The sequence below is a fragment of the Rhea pennata genome, chromosome Z (assembly GCF_028389875.1).
Source record: "Rhea pennata isolate bPtePen1 chromosome Z, bPtePen1.pri, whole genome shotgun sequence".
NCBI lineage: Eukaryota > Metazoa > Chordata > Aves > Rheiformes > Rheidae > Rhea > Rhea pennata.
Genome location: NC_084702.1, coordinates 41,458,506 through 41,481,542, shown reverse-complemented (window position 1 = coordinate 41,481,542; position 23,037 = coordinate 41,458,506). Strand labels below are relative to the sequence as shown.

The 23,037-nt window shown below is 43.7% G+C and overlaps 1 protein-coding gene across 6 annotated transcripts in view; it reads right to left on the bottom strand.

Moving 5' to 3' along the window:
- Nucleotides 1-23,037, bottom strand: part of MCC (MCC regulator of WNT signaling pathway) — a 198,963-nt gene that overhangs the window by 4,070 nt on the left and 171,856 nt on the right. For 5 of the 6 annotated variants that reach the window (XM_062599020.1, XM_062599023.1, XM_062599021.1 and 2 more), the window contains 4 exons: nucleotides 19,193-19,427; nucleotides 13,068-13,274; nucleotides 12,001-12,098; nucleotides 238-360 (listed from right to left, as the gene is read on the bottom strand). In XM_062599020.1, the coding sequence (XP_062455004.1) occupies nucleotides 238-360; nucleotides 12,001-12,098; nucleotides 13,068-13,274; nucleotides 19,193-19,427 (663 nt within the window). Of the gene's footprint in view, nucleotides 1-237; nucleotides 361-1,096; nucleotides 1,154-12,000; nucleotides 12,099-13,067; nucleotides 13,275-19,192; nucleotides 19,428-23,037 lie in introns of those variants that run through there. The other variant, XM_062599019.1, reaches the window with a different exon arrangement.

Below are 23,037 nucleotides of genomic sequence, written 5' to 3'. Positions count from 1 at the left end.
ATAATAGCAACTCAATTAAGGTTAACTTTCCCCACTCTATTCTTAGTTACGTAGTTTTCAGTATCCTACAAGAGAAGTTTATACCCTCCCCCCTGTCTAACGATAACCTTCGAGGGCCAGTGAGTGCGAGGACAAGGGTCCAGAAGCTGCTCATTAAGCTGGGGAGGGGATGACAGCACATTACCAGAACACCGCAGAACACTCAATGGTGCGTCTGTTTGCCAGCAGATCCTTTACCTGTTCGCCCGCTTAAGGTCATTAACAAATTCTGCAGACTGCTGATGCCTGATTTCACTGCTCTTTGTGAGCCTCTCCAAAGCACTCACTAACTCTTGCACTCGAGCTTTCAGTTTCTTCTCCCTGGATCAGAAGAAAAGGAGCGAGAAAATTGTTTTCAAAACAGAAATAACACTTCAGTTCGCAAGAGCATGCATGGCAGCCAGCACCTGTGGTAGACTGACAGGCTGAAAATGTTTTCCTTAGTACTACTTGGGTAATGTAAGATTTTCTTTCATTTACAGTGATACAAGATTTTAGTTCTTACGTTCAGCTCTTCCAAAGATTGATTTTATAAAATTTATCATTTTGGCTTATAGGATCAGAGCTGCAGTAGACAGAAAAGGTGAAAAACTCTGATGATCATGGAAGACCATGATCATATGAATCGCACTAACAAATAATTGCGAAGATGTAATGCCTGTCATCTGCCACCTTCTGCATCTTGAGACAGTAAAGAAAACTATGACAAAAAAAATGCAACAATGGCAATCATACAGAAATTTTAATTAAAAATAGGACACTAGGATTACTATCAAATTTATTTTTACTCAGGAATTACTAGGGATCAGGAGAAATTCCATCAGTTTCAGTTACTGCCCCAAATTTATCTGAATAATTTATACAACAGTCTGATTGTAGCTCCCTAGTTTTTATTAGGGGTCAGTGAGTCCAATCCACTTGGCAGCAGGAAATAGAAAAGGTTAAGAACAGCAAGAGAAGGGAATACACACACGAGAAATGTAGAAGAAATGAGAGCACAGGAACTGTCGTAGATGAAATACTCCTCTTTCCCTTTCCTGTAATCCACAGTAGTGAGCTAACCAACAAAAAATTGCATGAAGAGTGCCAAAATGGAAGTAAGGTACCTCAGGATCTATGAGGCAAAGAATAAAATGAAATGACACAGAGGTTCTGGGAGGAGTAAGTATTAACATTTGGGCTTCCAGCCACTTTTAAAAAATGCATCTTTAAGAGGCACCTCCTCCCAGCCCAGGCGAGTAGGCGAGCGGCCTGCGGGCCGTGACGGCGAGGCCCGGCCCCGGGCCCTTGCTGCGCAGCAGCCCCCTGGGCAGCCGCCGCCTCCAGGGGAGCTGCCAGCAGCGGGGCAGGTGCCTCCTGCATGGAGGCAGCGATGGGCCGTCCCCGGCTCTCGCCTGGGGGCTCTGCCGAGCTCGGCAGGTATGGAGCCCTGTGCCAGTGCTTTACTCCTTAGAGCCACCTTGCTGCCACAGGCTTTTCCTCCCGTTCCTGTGGCACAAGTCAGAGTTGCTGAGTGAGCACACTGGATCTCATCTCAGCGGCAGGGCCGCCACTAGCACCCGTGCAAGCTCTCCGAGCCCCCTGCGAAGGGACACTCATCGCAGATGGAAAATCCCAACGTGAGGCTCTGCGCTGATGATGCTCACTTCAAAAACAGCAGCTGCTGAAATACTGAGGCATGATCTGGCTCGCCGACCCTCCCTGCTCGAACGGATGCTCTGGAGGAGAAACGCCCCGTGAAGTTTTCCAAGCCAAGGCTGCGTCTGCAAGGCTGACAGCTGCGCAAAAATCCCCAACCCAGACCAGAACGAACTGCCCGGATTTGCCAGGGTCCGTCCTTTTACAGGTGGTCAGTGCAAACTAGAGAAAAGCACTTCTCCAAACCCGAGCTACACTTTGAGACAGCTAAACACTTTCTCTAAAATCTAAAGTGCTTGGCACCAGTTTATTGCACCAGAGCGTGTGAAACCTGCCGCGGTTCTCCTCAGACCGTGCGACGGCGGAGTCGGGCTGCGCTAGGTTGCGCTTCCAAGGCTGGCCTGGCAACGGCAGCATTTTGTAACCAGAGACACAGAGAGCCCATGCGGCACATTTCACTGTGTCCATCTTCAGCAGCAGCAGGGCTTTGACAAAATAAATCGGGGAAGTATTCCAAGCTAGCAATTTATCCCAGCACACTGTTGACACTTCTTATTAAACAAATTAAAAAAAGACATACGAGATACGTTGTTGATATTTTCCATATTCTTTATGGATCCTTTCATTAAAATAATATTAACTTTCAAGTTACTACTTTTTTTTTCTTTAATTGCTCACCATCTTCTACTCCAAATATAAAGTTTATTTCTTATACCCTGTTTTACCTAATAGAAGGACTCAGAACAGTCTACAGTCGAAATCTGTGTTCTGCAAAGAAGACAGGAACTAAAAAATCCAGGAGATTTTAGTTGCAATATATGATCAATTGAAAACAGATCAGACCCAGCAGAAGTCAGACCTATTACCTACCACATATGTGACACCACTGGTAAGAGCTGCACAAGAACAGAACCGAGTAGCATAAATCTGATATTTGCCCATCCTAAAGAACGGCGCAGCAGGGGCTCAGAGGAGCCCAGCAGCACAGCACCCTGCCCGGCTGCCTCCTAGCAGGAACAGCAGGTCAGCTGGAACAAACATTTACAGTTTTGGGAATTAAGAAGAAAACTAAAAATCAGAGGTTGATTTAACAATAAGTGCAGGAGAAGGTATTGCCCTGAAAACACTATGCACAGTCCCATGGGAGCCACAATTTATTTTAGCTGAAGTTTATAACACCCCAGCTGTAATAAAAATGTAGTGGACAAGGCACCGAGAAAGAAACATCAGAAAGACTCGGAGGAGCTTTTGACGCATGTTGAAGACTGGCTGCTGAGCGCTGTTCGGTAAGACAACTCCAGCACCTTTTGTTCCTGTTTCTGCAGACAAATCTCTCAAACAGTAATGTTCACTCTCAACTCAAATGAAACATCTACAGTATTTTTTCACTTCTGACCTGTAATACCTTTGTCTTGCTGCTTGCCAAAGACACAGAGCCAGCGCACTGCTGACTACCCCAGGCTAGTTAAACAACTTCCCTATGCCAGCTTACATAGGCTTTGAGCAGCGGGGTAATGCTTCAAAGCTAGGTGCTCAGTGTCGAGCCTACCAGTAAAAGATATGTTTTCCCCAATCTGTAGCAGCAAGATCCAGACAGTTCTGTTGCCTTGTCATGGTGTCCAGAAGTCAGTGAAAAGAGCACAGCTGCCTGCTCTTACCTTACTCTTAGGGAAATCAGTGCAGCAGGTTGAAAGTATGTGCTGGAGCTCTACATAAACTTCCCAAAATACTGCAAAAACCATACATAGGAACCCAACACTTCTGGACTTACAGCTGCTGCTTAAAAACACATTTATCTGTATGTCCTCACTTCAAGAGGCATTTCATCCAGGCATACAGACACTGTATCAGCAACAGCAAAGGGACAACAAACACCTTGTTTTAGTCTGGGAAATGGAGATGCAAACGCTTGCTTAATGACCACTACATGCAACCTAAGGTCTTCTCCCACAGTGCTGCATCTTCTATTTTAGTAGCAGATCAGAGACCTCAGAGTGACCGCCTTAGTGGTTACTCAGCGAAAGCTCTAAAGCTCCCTTCATAAAATCCCAGGCCTCAATGCTCACTGCTTCTACCTCTAATTAGCTCAGGTTGGGCACAGGGAATCCTCCCCATTTGTGTCTTTCCAATACTGATCCTTTAGTTTGGCAATGTATGGCAGAGATAAAGAATTGTGAGGTGCCCTTTGTATCCCCTTACTGCATTACAGGATTAGGTGTCCTCATGGACTCCCCAGCACTGCTTCCCTTTCCTGATTGCTCTTATAAATCAGCAGGCGATGAAGAATCACCCAGCATAGGCTTAATAAAACAGGAAATTAAAAAACAATAATCCTACTCATAATGCAGTATCTTTCCAGGATGAGAGCATCTCAAAACTGCGAGCCCGGGCTGGAACTGCATGTCACGCAGCCACACGAACGTCACCCTGATAGGAACAGCTCCGGGGCTGCGGCATGGCCTCCCCCCGCCCAACAACCTTCCAGAGTCTGGGGAAGGAACTACCACAGGAGCTTAAGTGCCAAACCCACACCGCTGCTGTGCCCCTGGGCTACAACACAGACAAATATGGACCCTGAGAAAGCACTTAGGTCTGCATTTGATGGCAGGAAGAGAGGGAGAGGCTAGTATTTCCAGAAAAACATGATTTCTAGGATCCCCAAATTTGTCATTTGGACTGCAGAAGTCAGCACAGCTTCTGCTCTCAACAGTTCCTCTTCCAACTGGCTGCTGGAGTTGTGGAAAACACAACAGTGGCACCTCACGCACCCAGAGAAAACGAGTGCATATCCCCACTAACGGGGAACATGCTCATGATCAGAGAGCACAGTTCACTTGGGCTTCAAGGGCTCCCTGCTGCAGGGCACTCGAGAAGTCAGCTGGGGAAATCCCCGACCGTGCTGGCCCCAGGGAAACGCTCCCAGCAGGTGCCATCACAGCCCTGCAGCCTATACTCACATCCACTGCAGAACAGCAGGTTCAATGGAGTGTCCAGTGTGCTGGTAACAAGTCAGAATTCTGCGTTCCTTCCCTCCCAGCCACATTTTCTCGGGTTTTTCTAGCCATGTTCAGGTTTTAAGTGCCCAAATTCTGTCCTTGCTCATTCTATCTAGAATTCCTGGCACGCAGGCAGCTCCGTGCTCTGCCCCCAGCTTGCAGCGAGCCCAGCCAACTCCTCCTGCAGTGAACGGGCACAACCACCCCTCCGCACTGTCTGCCTGGGGCTAGAGCACCCCGGCTCCTGCCAGACCCGCAACAAAAGAGGAGTGACAAGGTCTCTCCAACCCAGGAGGCGAGAAAGGCTTCTGTAGCAGCGCGGAGGGAGTCGGGGGCCTTTGGGGCCTGACTCTGCCACGTCTCGTCGTGCCCGAGAACATCTCCGCTTCCCCACCAGGAAGCGCTGATGGCCAGCAGCAGAGCCCACGGCCGTCCAGCTGCAGCTCACCCTGGCCGTGGGGCTTTGGGTGCACAAAGCCAGGTTGCAGCGGCACTTGTGCACGCACCCGGGCTGCCTGCGAGCGCGCGGCACTGCGGGAGCGGGGGGATCTCCTGCATGGTGCGGAGCTGCAAAGCCATTTTGAGGGAGAGGCACACACCCCTCTGCTCCCAGGCCCTTTCCCCATATCCTCCTTCTGTTGTCAAAAACATGGCACCCTGCCTCACTTAGCTCTCCTTCACTTCCAGCTAAATAAGATGACACGTACTTGTTTTTCCTAGGCATTCCACTCCTCTTTTCTCAGGAGATCACAGCTGGACATTTAAAATGAACGCAGATTAATCCTCTTTTCATCAGCACTTTAAACTAACATCTTATATCCAACTTGCATGCAGAATCCCCAAGCCAACTCGAGAGCATGCTTGCCTCACTTCTCTGGGTTGGCCCACTGAGAAAAACACCTAATATATCACAGATTTTTTTCTAAGGAACAACAGAACAACACTATGCAAACACCTAGAGAGTCTTAAAATTAACCTCTTCAGATACGCTAACCTCCTCCCTCCCCTCCCTGAGCACTGACGGACCTCAGCGCACTAATGCTGCCCGCTACCCATGCAAGGGCATCCTTTCCTGATGAGGGAGATGATGATGAATATGCTTTAAAACATGCTTTGCTGGTGTACAATGTTTTAATACTCTTCTCCTGGTTGTCAGAAGCTTGGAGCTGGTCTCAGAAATCGGTGGGTACCACACGCCTGTGTCACATCGGCAGCAGGGTGAGAGGCCAGCAGCAGTCATGGACACCCAGGCTGGGGGCAGAAGGGGAGGATGGGCCTCGGGGAGGCAGCCGAGCGCCTGCCGCACTCGGCGCTCAAACCTCCCGACCTGCTTTGCCAGCCCGACCTGGAAGACTTCCAGAGCTGGAGCTATTCGGAGCTCCCCGTGACAACCAAATCAAAGTGCACAGCAGTGCAGCAATTTAGATAACCACCCAGTGGTAAGGGGAACTACTTATTCCATGTCAAAAATAGAGGAAAAGAAAAATGACAGTTATTTGTGAAGCACAGAGAAAAAATAGCTGCCTGAGGCATCTGAGGAGCCTGTCCCTCTATCACCATGAGTCATTCCCTCCTTGCAGGAGGCTGCTCCTCGGGAATTCCCCGCCCTCCCCAGCCCCTCAGGCAGCCCAGAAAACCACAGCAGGAGGCTGCAGAGTCATGAAGAAATGCAGTGCCCTGAAATCTGCCCTGGCTGCAGTCCCTGTCAGGGTGAGGCCTGCAAATGCTTCAGAGCGCTACATCGTCCAGTTAAGGATGCGACCGTGACAGGGCAGAAATAAGCAAACATAACCTAACTCCGACGAAAAGCAGCAGACGGGGTATTGGACACCTTACCCAGAGCTCCTATATAGCAATGTTCCCCCTGGCCTTTAGCTGCTGTATTTTCAACCTCTGTTTTGGCCAAACAGAAAGGATTTTACTGAGTCGCTTATTAACAGACGTTCTAAATGTGAAACCTTACCCTATGATGATGCTTCCAGGAGCAAGCTTTTCTGATGCTCAAGATGGGCCTGAACTTCAGAGATGCTGGATCCTGTCATCACAAAAATGGGGCCGGGGGGGGGGGGGGAGGAGCCTTGAAAACCAAGTTAAACTAAGATGTCACCACGCTCAAGGTCTGTGGAAGTTTAAAATGAAATGGCCTGATACAATTCCACCTGGCTTTGTGCCCAGAAGGAGTCGCTGCCCTGCCTTAGCACAGCTTTCTGTTGAAACAGTTGCTCTCCCAAACCAAGAAGGTTGACACAACACGGGGGCTGTGATGCTGGGGCAGGCATAAGGGCCTGAGTCTACAAAGAGCATGACTGCGTCTCAGTACAGAAGCTATTGCAATAAGAGAACTTTTCTGTGCACTACTAGAAATATATGGAGTTTCCACTTCTGCAAAGGTAGCACCAATAGCTTTGTGCAATTATATTACCTAGGGCGTTCTTGTTTAGAGAAACAACTGCCAGTCCTACTGATTACTACCGTTCTCTAACTGTTCTGCCTTATGGCAGAGCTTAGAGAGTTGTCGTCAGTGGTGTGGAGTCTAGTTGGAGGCCTGTGGCTAGTGGTGGCCCCCAGGGCTCAGTACTGGGTCCCATCCTGTTCAACTTCTTCATCAACGACCTGGATGAGGGGATGGAGTGCCTCCTCAGCAAGTTTGCTGATGATACCAAGCTGGGAGGAGTGGCTGAGACACCTGAGGGCTGTGCTGCCTTTCAGAGAGACCTGGCCAGGCTGGAGAGCTGGGCGGAGAGGAACCTCCTGAGGTTCAACAAGGGCAAGTGCAGAGTCCTGCACCTAGGAAGGAATAACCCCATGCACCAGGACAGGCTGGGGGCTGGCCTGCTGGAAAGCAGCTCTGCAGAGAAGGACCTGGGAGAGCTGGTGGATGACAAGCTGACCATGAACCAGCAATGTGCCCTTGTGGCCAAGAAGGCCAATGGTCTCCTGGGCTGCATTAGGAAGAGTGTTGCCAGCAGGTGGAGGGAGGTGATTCTGCCCCTCTCCTCAGCCCTGGGGAGGCCTCATCTCGAGTACTGTGTGCAGTTCTGGGCTCCCCAGTCCAAGAGAGACATGAAGCTACTGGAGAGAGTCCAGCGTGGGGCTACGAGGATGATCAGAGGGCTGGAGCACCTGCCCTGTGAGGAACGGCTGTGAGAGCTGGGCCTCATCAGCCTGGGGAAGAGCAGACTGAGGGGGGATCTTATCTATGTGTACAAGTACCTGAAGGGAGGGTGTCAAGGGGACGGGGCCAAACTCCTTTCAGTTGTCCCGTGTGACAGGACAAGAGGCAATGGGCAGAAACTGAAGCACAGGCAGTTCCGCCTGACCGTGAGGGGGAATTTCTTCCCTGTGAGAGTGACAGAGCACTGGCACAGGTTGCCCAGAGAGGTTGTGGAGTCTCCTTCTCAGGAGATCTTAAGGCCCGCCTGGATGCAACCCTGTGACCCCTAGGTGACCCTGCTTGAGCAGGGGAGTTGGTCCAGAGGTCCATTCCAACCTTACCAATTCTGTGTGATACATGGCTACTTCCCCACTGGTAGCATCACTATCAAGTTTTCATTTGGTTCAAAAGCCATCAAGTGTGGTAAACGGGCAACTTCTCTGCTGTGATGCTGGACATAGTCAGCCTTTTGCAAGGTAGATACTGAAACACAGCTAGATCATCAAAATGCTCTTAACTTGTATAACCCTGCACAGCAATTAGAGATCATAAGTTTGTACCAATAATGACCCAATTGATGCCCAAATATTCTAATGGTTACAAAGGATTCTTTAAATGCATAAATAAAATGCAGCTCTGAGCAGACATAAAGGCTATCAGCAACGAGAGACTGCGGGATGACCTCAATAATCAGAACATTTCTGCCAAGCTCAGGGAGAGGGAGAAGCTTTGTGGTGGCCAGCTTGGTGGTTTTGCAGGGACTGAAAGAAGCGAAATTGGCAAGAGACACTAACACCTGCTAAAACAAGTGTGTTCCCTCCAGAAACTTTTCTTATTTCCTCCCCTCTGACATAGCTAATGCATGTATAACCTGGTAGGTGCCTATTAAGTTAGAAACCTAAACAAGTAATCTACAATTCTGCTTTCCCCTGCAGCAGCAGAGCAGAACTTCGAGCAAGCAACATGTCATTTTAAGACTACCCTCAGAAACCGTGCAACCCTCCTGGTTTTTGAAGATTCAAACCAGATCCTCTCACATAAAACTAGCCTCTGGCACAGCCCACGAGCACATCACTGCCAGGCGATCAGGCTGCTGGAAATGCATTTTCATTCACCCAAGAATAAAGTATTTCCTGCCAAAAAAATCATTTATGAATGTGTTAAACTTGAGAAAATGAAGTTTAGAGGCTTCCACTGAAACATTCCAGCAGCCTATTAGAAAGGAGAGAGGGGGAAAAATTGCTAAAGAACCTTTGGCAGAAAATATTCACACTTGCCTGGAACAGAACATGTCTCCAAATTCACAGTGCTAGTCTGCAACACGGGAAACTCGGTAACCTAGACACAGCTTTTACAACATGCAACTTGCAGATAACTTACATTTCTGTTAGTTAACATATGGTTGGCCATGAAAAAGAAAAGCAGTTTCTGTGGAAAGCCCTGAAGACTGCTTTTGATGCTGAACACAGCTATGGGATACCCTAAGTACTAGAAATATGTAATGACACAACAAACGAAGAATTGCTGAATTCCCCCATCCCTTGGATTTCCCCTTGCGGGCACTACCAGCGACACCTCATGGAGCTCCAAGACATGGACTCCAGGCATAAGAGAAAATCTCTGTCTGCAGAGGAAAGACAGGCAAGCTCAGCAGATGAGACTGCTCTGCTGCAAAGCCATTTCCAGACCATGAACACAGAAATGCTTCCCAACCATACCAAAACCCAGGACATAAATCCCTCCTGTAGTTTTATTTGGGCTTCACTCTATTTCAGTTAACTGGGAAAGACCAGCAAAGCAGCAAGGGGGGAGCTGCCAGGGCTTTTGCCTTTGGGAAGGCAGCATGGGGAGAGGGGTAGCAAGCAGGGCTGCTAATGGAAATCACACGCTGTGGGAAAGATTCAAAAGCAGCCACATTTTCTGGAGGTGTCAAAATCTGAGCCCCCTGTCCTAGCAACTGCTGTTCCCTGCACCAGTGTCCATTGCCTGGAGTCACAACAAAGAGCTCCAAAGGCTGGATGCGTGCACTAATTAAAACCAACAATGAAATACTCCCAAGTGCTTGTGTTTAAATATTGCTCCTAGGTTTCAGACTCAGTGTGGAAGCACTCACTTGTTTCACATCTCACCTCCCAACAAAAACAGTAACCGGAAAAATTACGTTTTATTTTAAATTCTGGTCCCAGTCCTTTGGTGGGGAAAGAGGGCTCTGGGGGAGCCTCCAGGATTCACACTGGGTGTTGGTGCTCCTCTTTCCACACAAGTGGAAACAACATTGAGAAATCAGCATTTGCTAAATACAGGGAATTAAATTCACTTTGTTCTTAAAGATGCCACAGTTACTCCAGACCATTCTGTGCTGTAGCACTTGCAAATAGTAAAATACACCTCAATTATTTTTAAAACTCATTTTGGTGAATCCATGATAGTATAAATCTCACTAACATATCTGAGAGTCCATTTACACCAGGACTAAAATTAAGAACTGCTGGTATTTTTTTTAGCATAGCTCTTGCTAACCAGGTCCCAGCGTGATTTTCTACTGATTTTTAGATAGAAGACTTCAAGATAAGGAAACTAAGCATTCAGCCTGACTTGGCCGGCACACTGATTGGGGAGAAAAATGCCCTGTCCACACAGCTCACAAAAATCGTTCTTGAGCCCTGCTGGCAGCAGTAGTCACATTTAGTACAGTCGTATTTCCATTACACAGAGCGCCTTCACTCCAAAATTTATGTACAGTTTAATCCGATTATTTTTCTTTCCCATTTCTGCCTGACAAACTGTACTTGCGAGGCCCCTGGCTGAAAATCCATGCTAATCAACTTAAGGCACAGTAGATAAAGCAAAGTTTTTTCTCTGTGTAGTCAGCAAACCACATTTCATGACTCTACTCAAGTCTCTGCTAACTAAGGTCACTGGCATCTTGAAACCAGAGGCAAATAACAACAGGAAAAAGCTACAGCATGAGTGAAGATAGAATATGCTAACGGAGCTGCTCACACCAGGACTGCAGCCTGGGGAGTAGCAGGGGAGCCAATGGCTCCTGCAGTGTTTATTTAAATTATTTTGTTGTTGGGTTTTATCCACCCACACACAAACGACAGTTCTTATTTTTTTTTTATTCCCAGAGTTTTTGCTTCCTGCATCAAGCAAACTAAATATTCAGCAACTGCCACACTATTAAGCAAATAGCATAAACTGTATTGATTTTGCAGTGGTAATGATCTCGTATTTTTACATAATGCCTTTTAGACTTAAGTGTCCCTAGGCATGCCATGAGCTGCACCTATGAAAAAAGTGCTTCAAGAACGAAATGAAACAGCTGCCAGAGAGCACGTTCCACCATTACAGAGGGCTCAAAGGCCGGAAAAGCAAAACACAGTCTTTCCAACCAAAATCCTTAATAACATTTTAGACAGGTTCAAAACACAATAACCAGGTTAGACATTAGATGATCATGTCTTACAAAAGGTGGAATATGTATGAAATGACTTCTGAAACAGTGTCTTTGTCATGAATGCTACCACGTAGCTGGTGCAGTGAAAACTGCTGCACAAACACCTAGTTAATGTATAACCATACTGAAAGCTTTGGCTCAAAACCTGACTGTTGATAAAAACAGTTTGTCAAGACATCAATTTTTTTTCTCTTGTCAGAAAGCTAATGTTTCACACAAGTGTTCCTTCGTAATCAAACCATGGCTCTGCTAACATACACAGGGAGGCCAACGCAGTCTCTGAATCACCAAAATCACTGTAATTCCACTTCTGTAACTCCCATCCAAGTTCTAACCTACAATCAAGCTTCTTAACCAAAGATCAGAGTTCAAATCCCATCTCTACTGTCAGCTTTCTGCAGGCCCTCAAGCAAGTCACATTGCTAGTTCTGTTCTCATATTCCTCTTGCCTAAATTTGGAATAATAATTCCCAGCATTTCAAAGGTTTCTTACGGATCAAGTTCATTTGGATTTGAGAGAAACGTTAGCTACTGAATAACAACAGCAGAAGGGAGGGAAAGGTTAGAAAAACAATCTTCAATCCTTTTCCTTTTCAAAGGAAATATCTGTGATAATTCTTAAAATTGTTCCAGGGTACGAGTTAAGGTTCAGAACTAAATCTCACCCAGGACCCAGAGAACAAGTCATGCCTCCAGCAAAGGGAGTTGCTTACCGCCTGAGCGCGTTTGTCAGTTCAGCAGTCAGTTCACTCTCACTATACGGTCTCAGCTCAGCTAATGTTAACGGTGTTGTGGTGCCATCACTGCATTCCTGAGAAATGAGGCAAGATTATCTAATTTGAAGTTACTTATTATCTTAACGGAAGAATGCCGAAAACCTCTAAATTCCCATCTACATTAAAAATGGAGGTGCAATAAACATCACAGTGTCACAAAAACATGCAGTGTATCAATACACTAAGAAAGGCACTACCACATTAACACTCTGTAGATCCTTCTACATCTTTTTCCAAATCACAGAACACTGATCTGCAGAATTTGATTATAGCATGCATAATTCCTGGTGCCTTACATGCTTTTGACACGACACTTGAAGCAAAGCAGCACAGGATCAAAAAATTCAAACGATGCTTTGCCAAAAATAAATAAGGAGGACGTAGTCTTACAGCAGTTCTGTTTTCATTTTTAACAGACTAGTGAGGTTTTACAGGGACACAGCGCTAAAAGAACAGGATTAAAATTCTTCTAGATATCACTATTTCTTCATGCAAATTATGAATGAAAATGCAGAAATCTGTTTATTTTATATTAAGGAGAAAAATCCTCACTCTCAAATCATTACAGATTGTCTGATTTGCAAAAAAAGAGCTTATAATTACAATCCTTTAGTTGCTTCATAGAGGATTGACCTCCAATTTATCCTATTTTGAATTTGAAGTCTTGGAGGGTGGGGAGGGTATTTTGCTTAGACCTTCTACCACTAGTTCCCAAGGGCTGGCAACAAGCAAGACACAACACGCTCAACTACAGCAGCTTGTACATCAGTTGTGAATGGCTTTACTGTACTCCTCCCTAGAATGACAATCTTAGTTTAGCCCAGTTAACAGTAATTCTGCAAAGTTCTCATAGATCACAGGACTGAGGAAACCATGTAACAACTGGGGAAAAAGACATGCACATGTAGAAGAACAGCACAATTAACATGCTAAATGGTGTAGGGAGGAAGGGGCAAAATAAACTGTGTTTACACTGGTTTGGGAGACGTGCTTTAATTCCTGACCTTGCCCAATTTGTCTTTGCTGCCGCTGCTGGTAGAGCTGAGAGACCTCATTCTCTGCTCTTTTTGCTCTTCCACTTCAGACTTCAAGTGCTCGATGTGGACGAGGTAGGCCTGTTCCTGGGCCTCTCGGGTGCTCAGTTTCAATTCCAATGCCTTCTTCTCTTTCTCTAGCAGATAAAGCTGAGCCTTCAGCTCTGCCATCTCCTCCTGTGGAAGAAACATTATCAGTACACTGTTTCATGGGACTACATACCCAAAGGAAGGCCCATCCAAACAAGGTCTTCATTCACTCCTATTACTTAAGAGTGTTTTTTCAGTAAAGAACACTGTCAGCATCTGGAAGGCTTTTTAATTGAACATATGACCATATAGCATATTTGTGAGCAAAAGTACCTGAAAAGTATTGCAAAGCTGAGGCTCAGAGGGCTACTATACCTTAAGATTATGCGAGTATCAGGAGCTGCGCCTTAACCAGCCTCTCAAAAATAAACCCAGAGGCACTAGACCAGCTGATGTGCCAAAACCAGAGTATCAGGGATCTGAGAGGGTTGCCATAGTTGCTGAAGTTGTTGTAGTTCCACCTCGCCCTTCAGAGACTGTTGCCCCATAAACAGGAGTGTCTGATCTGCTGCAAAATAGCTCCCTAAGTGTCAATTTCCAGGCAATTGATAAATAAGAATCAGTGTTTGTTTATCTTATTACACTGGAATAAAATTGCGTAGCAGACTAGCAGAGCAAACACAGACCATATATTCCTGCCTGAGACTGCCAGCCCCTGTGGCAGAACGAACTAGTCAAAAAGGGCAAGTGGGTATGACATTATCAGCAGTCCCATCTTAATCTCCCTCCCCAAGATGGTCAGAATCCCAACTATATGCAATTGCAAGTCTATTAAATTTGCACTAGCTTACATTCTTCCCTAAATATGATCTAAAGAAGATGGAAATTGGCACTTCATGAATAGCAGATCAATTCTGAGAACTGGTTCTTCTGATAATTATGACAGGGCTGTCAATTACTGCAACCTAATGACAGCTAGGCAGGGACAGACTTCTGCTTTAGCATCTGCTCTCTGACAGCGGCTCACAGAGTTGCCCGGGCAGAAGTATAAGAAGGCGGCAAGGGCACAGCGCCCTGCCTTTCAGCCCATGCTCCTGGCCTGCGGTGAATTGCAGCTGATAGGCTTCCTGAATCAGAGGAGTCTTTGGGTGTAACGACTTCTGAGGGAAGTTTCTTCCATTAAATGTCTAGTTATTTTCTGAACCTATGAAAAAACAGCATCCACAAAATACTTTGATAAATAGTCCTAAAACTTAATCTATACTATATGTTAAAAACCCATCAACAAACCAGTAAACGAAGCCCCAAACCAAAAACCTCAGAAGTATGTTCTTATTTTTGAGCTTGCCACACACTAGTTCACTTCATGGGCTATAACACTGAGTTCACACAGCTGTTTTCTGTATTACAGTTCAGTTCTAGACTTGTTCACTTTGTAAACATCTCTGGAAGAAAGAAGTTCCTTGTTACGTGGCCAGTCTATAAACAAATCGCTTTTTTTTTTTCTGTTTTAAATCAGAAAGCATATTCTAGGTCACAAAAATCTTATAAGTGTCTTATCTTATTCTTCAAACATAATTCTCTTTGTATGATATCCACTGTTAACAAAGCCTATATAAATAAAAATTTTGGCATATATTTAGCCTAACTTTCTCTGCAGAAAAGAATCCACATTCCTTCTCTAAAATCTGCTCTCCAGATTCAGTGCAGGCAGTGCTCACAGATATAGTGCAGTTAGAGCAATCACAGGTTCTAATCATTGGCTTATTCAGCAATACCAACCTCACAAAAATAAAAACTACACCCCAAAAAACCTCCAGGCTTGGAAAGGTTAATATGAGCTTTGAATTAATTCCTTTATTCATCTACCTACAAATGAACTGAAGGTTGGAAGCACAATTGGTTTCATTCAGTATGGTTTACAGAAATTCAGTTATTAGACAAACTTACCATCAATTTCCTTTGTCAATAGGAAAAATGTAAATAACTTAAATAATGACAGAGAAAGTTAAGTTATAGGAGCTGAACTGGATTTTCTAGTATGCTTAAAGTACATGCACTGAGCTTCTTAAGCTGCTCTTTATAAAGTCATTAATCTACTTAATGAAGGCTGAGAAGTAATTTGAGCAGAGTCTTTTGGCACTTATGTGAGGAAAAGATTTTCTTGACAGGGGCTACAGTCTACCTATATGGGAGGGGTATGACAAGATTTTTGAAGGCTGGAAGTTGAAGCTAGGCAAATTCAGTCTAAAAATAAGGGACACTTTTAAAAAAAGAAAAAGATTAATTTAACACAGGAACAATGACTCTATAGAACTGCTCTTTTTGTCATCCAAAATTTTAACTTAAAGACTGTATACCATGTACTGCAGCTCAAAACCAATTCAAGGATCAATGGTAACTTTTTTTTTTAATTGAAAACAGTAGGCTTAGATCTTCATATAGTCCCTTGAATTTATAAATTTGCATCTTGCCCTAAGAGCTAAACCATGGACTCCAACGGCACCTTCCCTCTACCCTTTCACTTTCTCATGCAAGGGCAATAGGAACTTTGAAGACAGGAAGCAAATATAAAGTGGGGGCAAAGTGGAGGGATTGTCAACCCATATCTTATAGGTGCTCTCAGGAAAGGAACAGAGAGGAAGGAGGAGGAAAGGTTGAAGTTAAAAATCACATCTACAGTTGAGGATCCTGGCATGGATACTTAACAACGCACAGTGGCAACCACTAACATTTGATGGGGCAAAATATAAGCAAGTCAAGTTTATTTATAAAGTTAATTAGTTTTTACATATGCAGTAGCTTTTCCATGAAAATGTTTTCCAAGCTAGCATCCAAACTTCATTTCAATGGCAACATCATCTTTATCTGCATATCTGCTATATCTTTTCCTTTTTCTTTTTTATAAAGAGTGTGGGCCTGAAGCACAAGTGGGACTTACAAAATAAAGCGCGCTTCAGGAGGAGCTGCCCAGTGGGCTCTCTTCCAGCTGATTGCACAAGACATGTATAAACCATGCAACTTCACAAACTTCAAGCGTGAAATCTAATGGTCATTTCAAGACTGCATTCAGGCTGCATTTCAAGACAAATCCATTGAATGCTGAGGAATATTTTGTACCTGTACTTATTCTGTACTCATATTCCAATTCACAATTTGGACAAAAGCTCAAAAGACAGCCAAACACCCTAGATTTAATGCCATTGCATGCTCAAAATTGAAATTTGTGTTGGATGCACTCATGTCAGAAGAAAAAAGCAGCAAGGACTCCCATGTGGCAAAAAATTCCAGAAAGTCCTGGAAAGGGACTCCAAGAGGATCACAATACACAAGGTAGAATATATCATCTTTCAGAAGTAAAAGAAATACCAAAGCAGATAAAGGACATGTGAAGTTCTGGTTAACTGTATTTTACTTCGAGCACAAAATGCTTTAACTGAGGGCTCTTAACATTTTCAGCAGAGACTGTAGTCTTACAAGCAATATTATCACCATCAGTAAACAAAAGAGGAAAAAATCAGAGAAGAAAGCCGGGACTTCTTATCTAGATTCATAATCCTCTGAAATGCAGAATAAGGCTGCAAACTAAGAACTGTTTACACCCATCAAAAGTAATCTCCTTGTTAACTGGGGCGTAACAACAACTGACCTCAAAGCAAGACCCACTGAATGACGACAAACAGCAGACAAGAATATATTTGGAAACACAGTTAATTATTGCTTGAAGCACAGAATTGGATTTTACAGAAGTACTGGTGGACCTACTAGGTTTTAAACACTGGATCACCACGAGAATAAACACAGCACTACCCCTAAGCCATCTTTTTACGGACTAGATTCATCAATAATAAAGAATGAACAGTATAACATCATCAGCACAACACACAGATGCAAGAAGCAATATAACTCATGTGGTGATCAGTTTTTGCTGGGAGTCATAAATGAAAGGTGCTGAAAGATGCAGCAGAGGTTCCAACACAGATACATGTTTCAAGAACATGGAAGCAGGTCGTAAGACCAAAAATGTTGGAAATCCTTGAGTAGCCCAATCAGACCTTGCTAAAAATGGAGGGAGGGGAGGGAACACATTAAAGAGATGCTATGTGACCAAGTCCTCCACAGCACAGATGAGACTATTTGCTTCAAATAAAACAAAAAATACCATAAGGAAATTGAAATTCTCCAGTCATTTCAGAAGGCGGCAGATATATATGCTATTTTATATGAGCTGCATGCTCCAAATAATAGACACGAATAATAAACTCAAGAGGTGAAAGCATCCTTATCTGCCCTTTGGTTCAGCTCTGCTATAGCTTGTCAAACATACCAGCCGCTTGCAAAGCGGACCTGAGCAAAAAACATGGATGCTAATAAGGCAGCACCTTTTCCTGGGCCTAAAGCATACGGAGCACAGCTCTGCCTATTTGCCTTTTGTAATGCTTCATACAAAGAAGAAAGTGGGACTCTTCAATTTCTGTAGCAGGAGAGCAGTTATCCACAAATGCTTTCTAGGATTTGACAAGCAGAAGACTTTTCACCATGTCCCTTTCAGAAACCTAGAAATTTTCTGCAATTGTGAATTCCCACAAAGTACAACAAATGACAACCAACCGACTGCTGTCAGCTCGCCTGGGCCAGAAAGGACTGACATGTAAAATACGTATCTATTCCAGGCTGCGCTGCACACAAACCATCAAGATGTTATCATCTTCTGGGGACAATCCCTGCATTGAAAACCCAGTGTGCTAGGTCTACTTATGAGTGGAAAATGCGTATCAAAAGGCAGTTGGATTTAGTGACTGAAAAGACTGAAAAAAAATTGTGCCAGAAATCACGATGTGCAACTATTTGTGTTCCTGTCCAGTTAAGGAGTGCATGTGTATTAGTCACAGTGATAGCTCTGCAGTTTGTCCTTATCAATCAATTTAAAGCTAGAGGTGAATATGGTGTACAAGACATTTCAGCAAACATCTGGAGACAAAGAAGGAGAATGAGAAGTATGATATTTGAAATAAACATCTAATAATTTGCAAGAGTCTTTCCAACAACTAATACAATTTTAAAACTTCTGAGTGTTACCAGGGAATCTTTTTCTCTGGACTGTAAATATTAAATGTTATAATGCAAAATTACGTTTGTCATCAGATGGAAAGGCTGCAGCACTAAGAAATTATCAGTACTAAGCTACCAACTAGCCAACACTGTAACAGGGCTTGTCAACACAGAGGAATTAAATTTACTTAATTTGAACTAAAACCAGACAATTTCTGAATACAGATGCACACTTGTGTTGCCTTTAATATGTTCCCACATGTTAGTTCACCTCTCTACATTTACAAAGCCAATACAGAAGCTAAGTTTAAAGTAATATAAGGTCTATATCTGGTTGGTAAAGGTCAGTCTGTCCAGATCTCAACTTTAAAACTGGACATATAAACGAGGCCTGAGGTAGCAGAGTATTCTCCTAAAACCCCTCCTATTGCAACTCATCACCATACATCCTTTGCTCCTGCTCTGAACTGAGTTACATACTGAAGCAAAGCATCAAGAACAGCTCTAGACTAGTAACCGCTTGAGAGCATTAAGGATGATAGCTTTTGACAGACCATTCCTCCTCCTAGGACAATATTCAAAGGAGGTGAATTTGTTCTGCCTCAGTTCACAAATATTGGAGATGCACATTTGCAAGCTTGTAAGTAAAGTAATGAACTGTTTCATGGAAGTGCTATATCATACTTTTGGTCACCCTCAAGCAACCTAGCTGCCATATCTCTTAGAGAGAGCATCTGGTTTGTCAAGGAGAACGTTCCATGTTTAGAGCCATGGATGAGGTCTTTGCCTAATTCAAAACACAAAGATCTTGTCAATGCTAATGCTTTGCCTTCTGTCACTTTCTGACTACTGGAAAGCAATTTTCAGCCCTGCTTCTTTCCTTTAATGAAGTAACCCTTTACCACCCAGCAATCACTATCAAAACCCCCTGTAAGTGTGACTATTTTAGCATGTTTGGTAGCCCAGAGGGATCATCATCAGCACAGTTAGCCTGTTAGAAATACGTAAAATACCTTCATTGCCATCAGTTCCTGCATCAAGACTGCATTTTCCAGGTCTAGCCTCTGGCTGTCTCCACGAGGTTTAACATCATAACTAAGGGGATCAATGTGGATGCTTTCCAGCTCCAGCATTGTTAGCTTCACTGCTGCTCTGTCATTCTTCAACTGCTGTATATAATCCTTCAACCGCTGCTCATCCTCCTTTGTAAACTCTGTATCACAACTGCTTGCAGTTGAGCTGGTAGTACTGGAAAGAGAAAGAACAACAATAAAATACACCGGGAATAAGATCTACAATTTTGTATGAAATACTTTCCCAATGCTTGGGATTTGTTTCATCAACACATACTTAAAGTTCACAGAGAGGACACAGTTAGCACGGACTGGATGTTGCAAAGTTCAAAAGACACAGAGAGGTATGACAAAGGCAGAAAAGAAATTTAATTCTCCAAGCTGTGTGAGACAATCAAGTTAGTGGCTGCTTCTCTGCAAAGCCAGATATTTTGCGACATGTAATTGAATTAGTTTTCCTGGAATGGTGACTTGTGAAACATTTTTTTAATTAAAAAGAAAAACGCTACTTAAGATTTCTCAACAATACTCTAGCAGGGAAAGCTTCTGTGTGCTGCTTTACCACTGAGTCTTCATCTTTTTTGGTAAGAAGCATCTCTAAGAAAACAGAATCACTCCAGTCCTTATTTATATCTGATGACAGTAATACTAATTATCTGGGCAATTTTTTAATGGACACTTGTAGTAATCAACTTGATAAAATCCTATGGTAGATGACAGGTGACAACATCTTTCAATTTATGATAAGGTTAGTTTCACAGAACACCAAAATCCCTTCAGGCCTGCAGGGGTTTAAAACAAGCACATAATTTAGCAGCATTTTTAATAAAAAGTCATCAGACTTGATGGAGCATTCCTTTTCTAAGGGCATGGTTTCAGACTGACTGGCCATTAGCCTGCCCCACAAATGTTTACAACACAATTCTACAAAGGGAAAACTAATGTCTTGGTAAGAGTGCGGGTGCCTTAGTGCTGCATCCCCCCTCCTCTATGCATGCCAGTGCTGTAGGGGGCTGTGACTGACACAGCCTTAAGCATTCCAGGGCTGAATGTAGTTGCAATAACACTAAAAGGAAAATAAAATGCCCTGTTGTTTCTATAACCTCACTTAAAGCTGCCTGCTGTCTCCTGAGGACCTGTAATCAGCTGCTGGGTGAGGGATAAGTCATCCATTAACTGTGCTTGTCTGGAATGCTAGATGATCTCAGTTATCAGCAGGGGAATAAATCACTTTCTGTATCAAATTGCACTGTTGTTCAACATTTTTGGAGGAAGAAAAAACCCCACCCGCTACATGCTGTGAGAGTCAGAATGATGTCCTAAAATGTATTATGCATGTGAGAAAGGAAAAGATGGTCTTGATTTTTCTCTTTTCTTTCATCTATACTTCAGTTAAAGCTGCGCTGATTTTAAAGTGCCTCAGATAATTTCCAATGAATCTTTCCACAAATTCCAAGCACAGCCTTGGAGGAGATGGAGAATTGGCAGATCTTCAAAGATTTCTCAAAATCTTTCCCTCTTGTGAAATATCACATTACACATCTTTACTACATTTTTCTGTTAATTCTGTATTATTCCTTCCTTCTCTTAGGAAGGATAGATGCCATGTTTACCTGAAGTGCAAACCAGTCTCTGCTTTTATTTTCATCCATTTCCATCTGCAATCAACCTAAAAACACTCTGTCATCTATACTATATAGAAATTCTTTCAGGTTGAAGTGTTTAAATTTTTGTTCATACTTAGTTCTTCATCAGAGGATCTCAAAACACTCTAAAACATTGCTTTACTAAGTCTAATGGCAGCCTTCTCAAGTAAATACTGATAAGAAAAAATGGGGACAGACAATACAAGAGATGCTTAATCCTATACGGAGTGGTATTACAAGTTTCCATAGCACCCAACAGCTACAGATGCAGAGTTTTTTTTGGACTTAATTTCCAAACAGCTGTTGTTGGAGAAAGAAGAACCCTTAAAGTCTACACAGGCTGCAAATTTTGGGACACAAGCAGCTCATCTTAGTTTTCACTTACCAAAAAAAAAAAAAAAAAAGAAAAAGAAAAAAAAGAAAAAAAAGAAAATCTAGCCCTCCTATAGAGAATGAAACCTGAGTACAAATGCTGTAAGTCTATTGTTGCATACTGTTGTATTTTTGAACCTCATACTCACTAGATATTTGTACATCTGGCCCTTAAAGATCCACGGCTATACACGTAGCCTTTTGTGGAGAGCAGTCCAAGCCGAGGAAGGAGGCCTGGGCTGTTGCCAGTGATACTCAGGCTGCTTTTATTTCAGTCCTGGCTGCTCGCCTGCAGCTGAGCTGGCTTCTCTGCTGAATTGCTATAATGCTTTTTTTCTTTTTTTGAATAAGGTGAGGGGAGTTTAGTGGAGAAGCAGTCTTAGCCGGCCAGCACAACAAGAGGGGACATGCACATTCCCTCTCCTCTGACATTTTTTAGCAAGCCCCCACTGAAGAACCAAGGAGAGAAGCAGCAGTTTGGGCAGCAGCAAGCAGGGGCAGGGAGCCTAGCCCTGCGCTCACCCTCCTTCCCTTTGAACTGCTGTGAGCATCAGGCTACGCAAGGCATCACTGAGATATGCTGCAGTGTTGCTGAGCTCCCACAGCATAGCACCCCGGCGGTGTCCCCTCAGAAGCCCAAACACCTCGGCTCTCCACAACCATAACGCTGGCCCACTCCTGCTCTGGTAAGTACCCACAGCTGGTGTGCACATCGGTCACAGCTTCACATACTGCTCTCCCTGCTAACAGCCATCAGGAAAAAGGAGAAGAGACTGACACAATGCTTATGTAGCGTGATGCATCCATCCAAAAAAACATGGAGCTGCTGCAGTGGATGTGCAGCGCTTCTCATTTCTCAAGCAGGGAGGTAGTGAGAGGCAGGGATCACAGCTTCATCATAGCCAGAAAGGACACAACACCAGTTTGCACCTTCTCCCAGCTGCTGTGTTCAGAACAAGCAAAGAGAAGCGTTCTGCCTATTCGCTTCATTCCTCAAGTCTGACACAATGATGTCATGCCTGGATGATGTCAAATTAATTTTCATATACAGCCTGTGAAAAAAACAGGCTGGTATAGTACTGCTGGCAGTTTTATTTGCCAGCATATATGTGTGTGTGCGTGAGTATACACATACACACAGACACACACACATTACATTATACATGTAAATATTTATATGTATGTGCATGGACATACACAAATCTCCCTAGAGTGTCTTTAAGTGCCTCGTTTTTTGTATGCTACAAAATTTTATCCTTATGAGCCTACACAGCCTTTGGTAACTATGTTTAAAAAAGTCAAGCCAATAAATAAATCTGCAATTCAGCAATGGCACCAATAATGCAAAGCTGACAGAACTAAAATAATGCTGTCAGTATCAAATCCATGCAACTTGCTTGAGTGTCTGCATACAACCTTACACTTTAGGGAAAGCATTTGATACAAAGCATACATAGGCCCACCAGTCTTCTAGGCGAGTCTTACGGCTCAATATCTGAAACAACACAATGCCAGAAGATAAAAGCTTTTCCAAAGAAACTGAAAAATACTCCAACCAGCTAAAACAGAAACAGTAGTATTTTAAGCTAAAATTAGAACACTTTGGTGAAACCACGCTGCCTCCTTCTGAGAATAATTTGCTCCAGCAATGAAGCATTACATTGATGGCATTAAGATATCTATTGGGATATTTCTAAAGTTATTTTCACACTTCAGCCAAGATAATCCTGCATGTTAGCTACTTATCTGATATCTGAGGTGATTCCA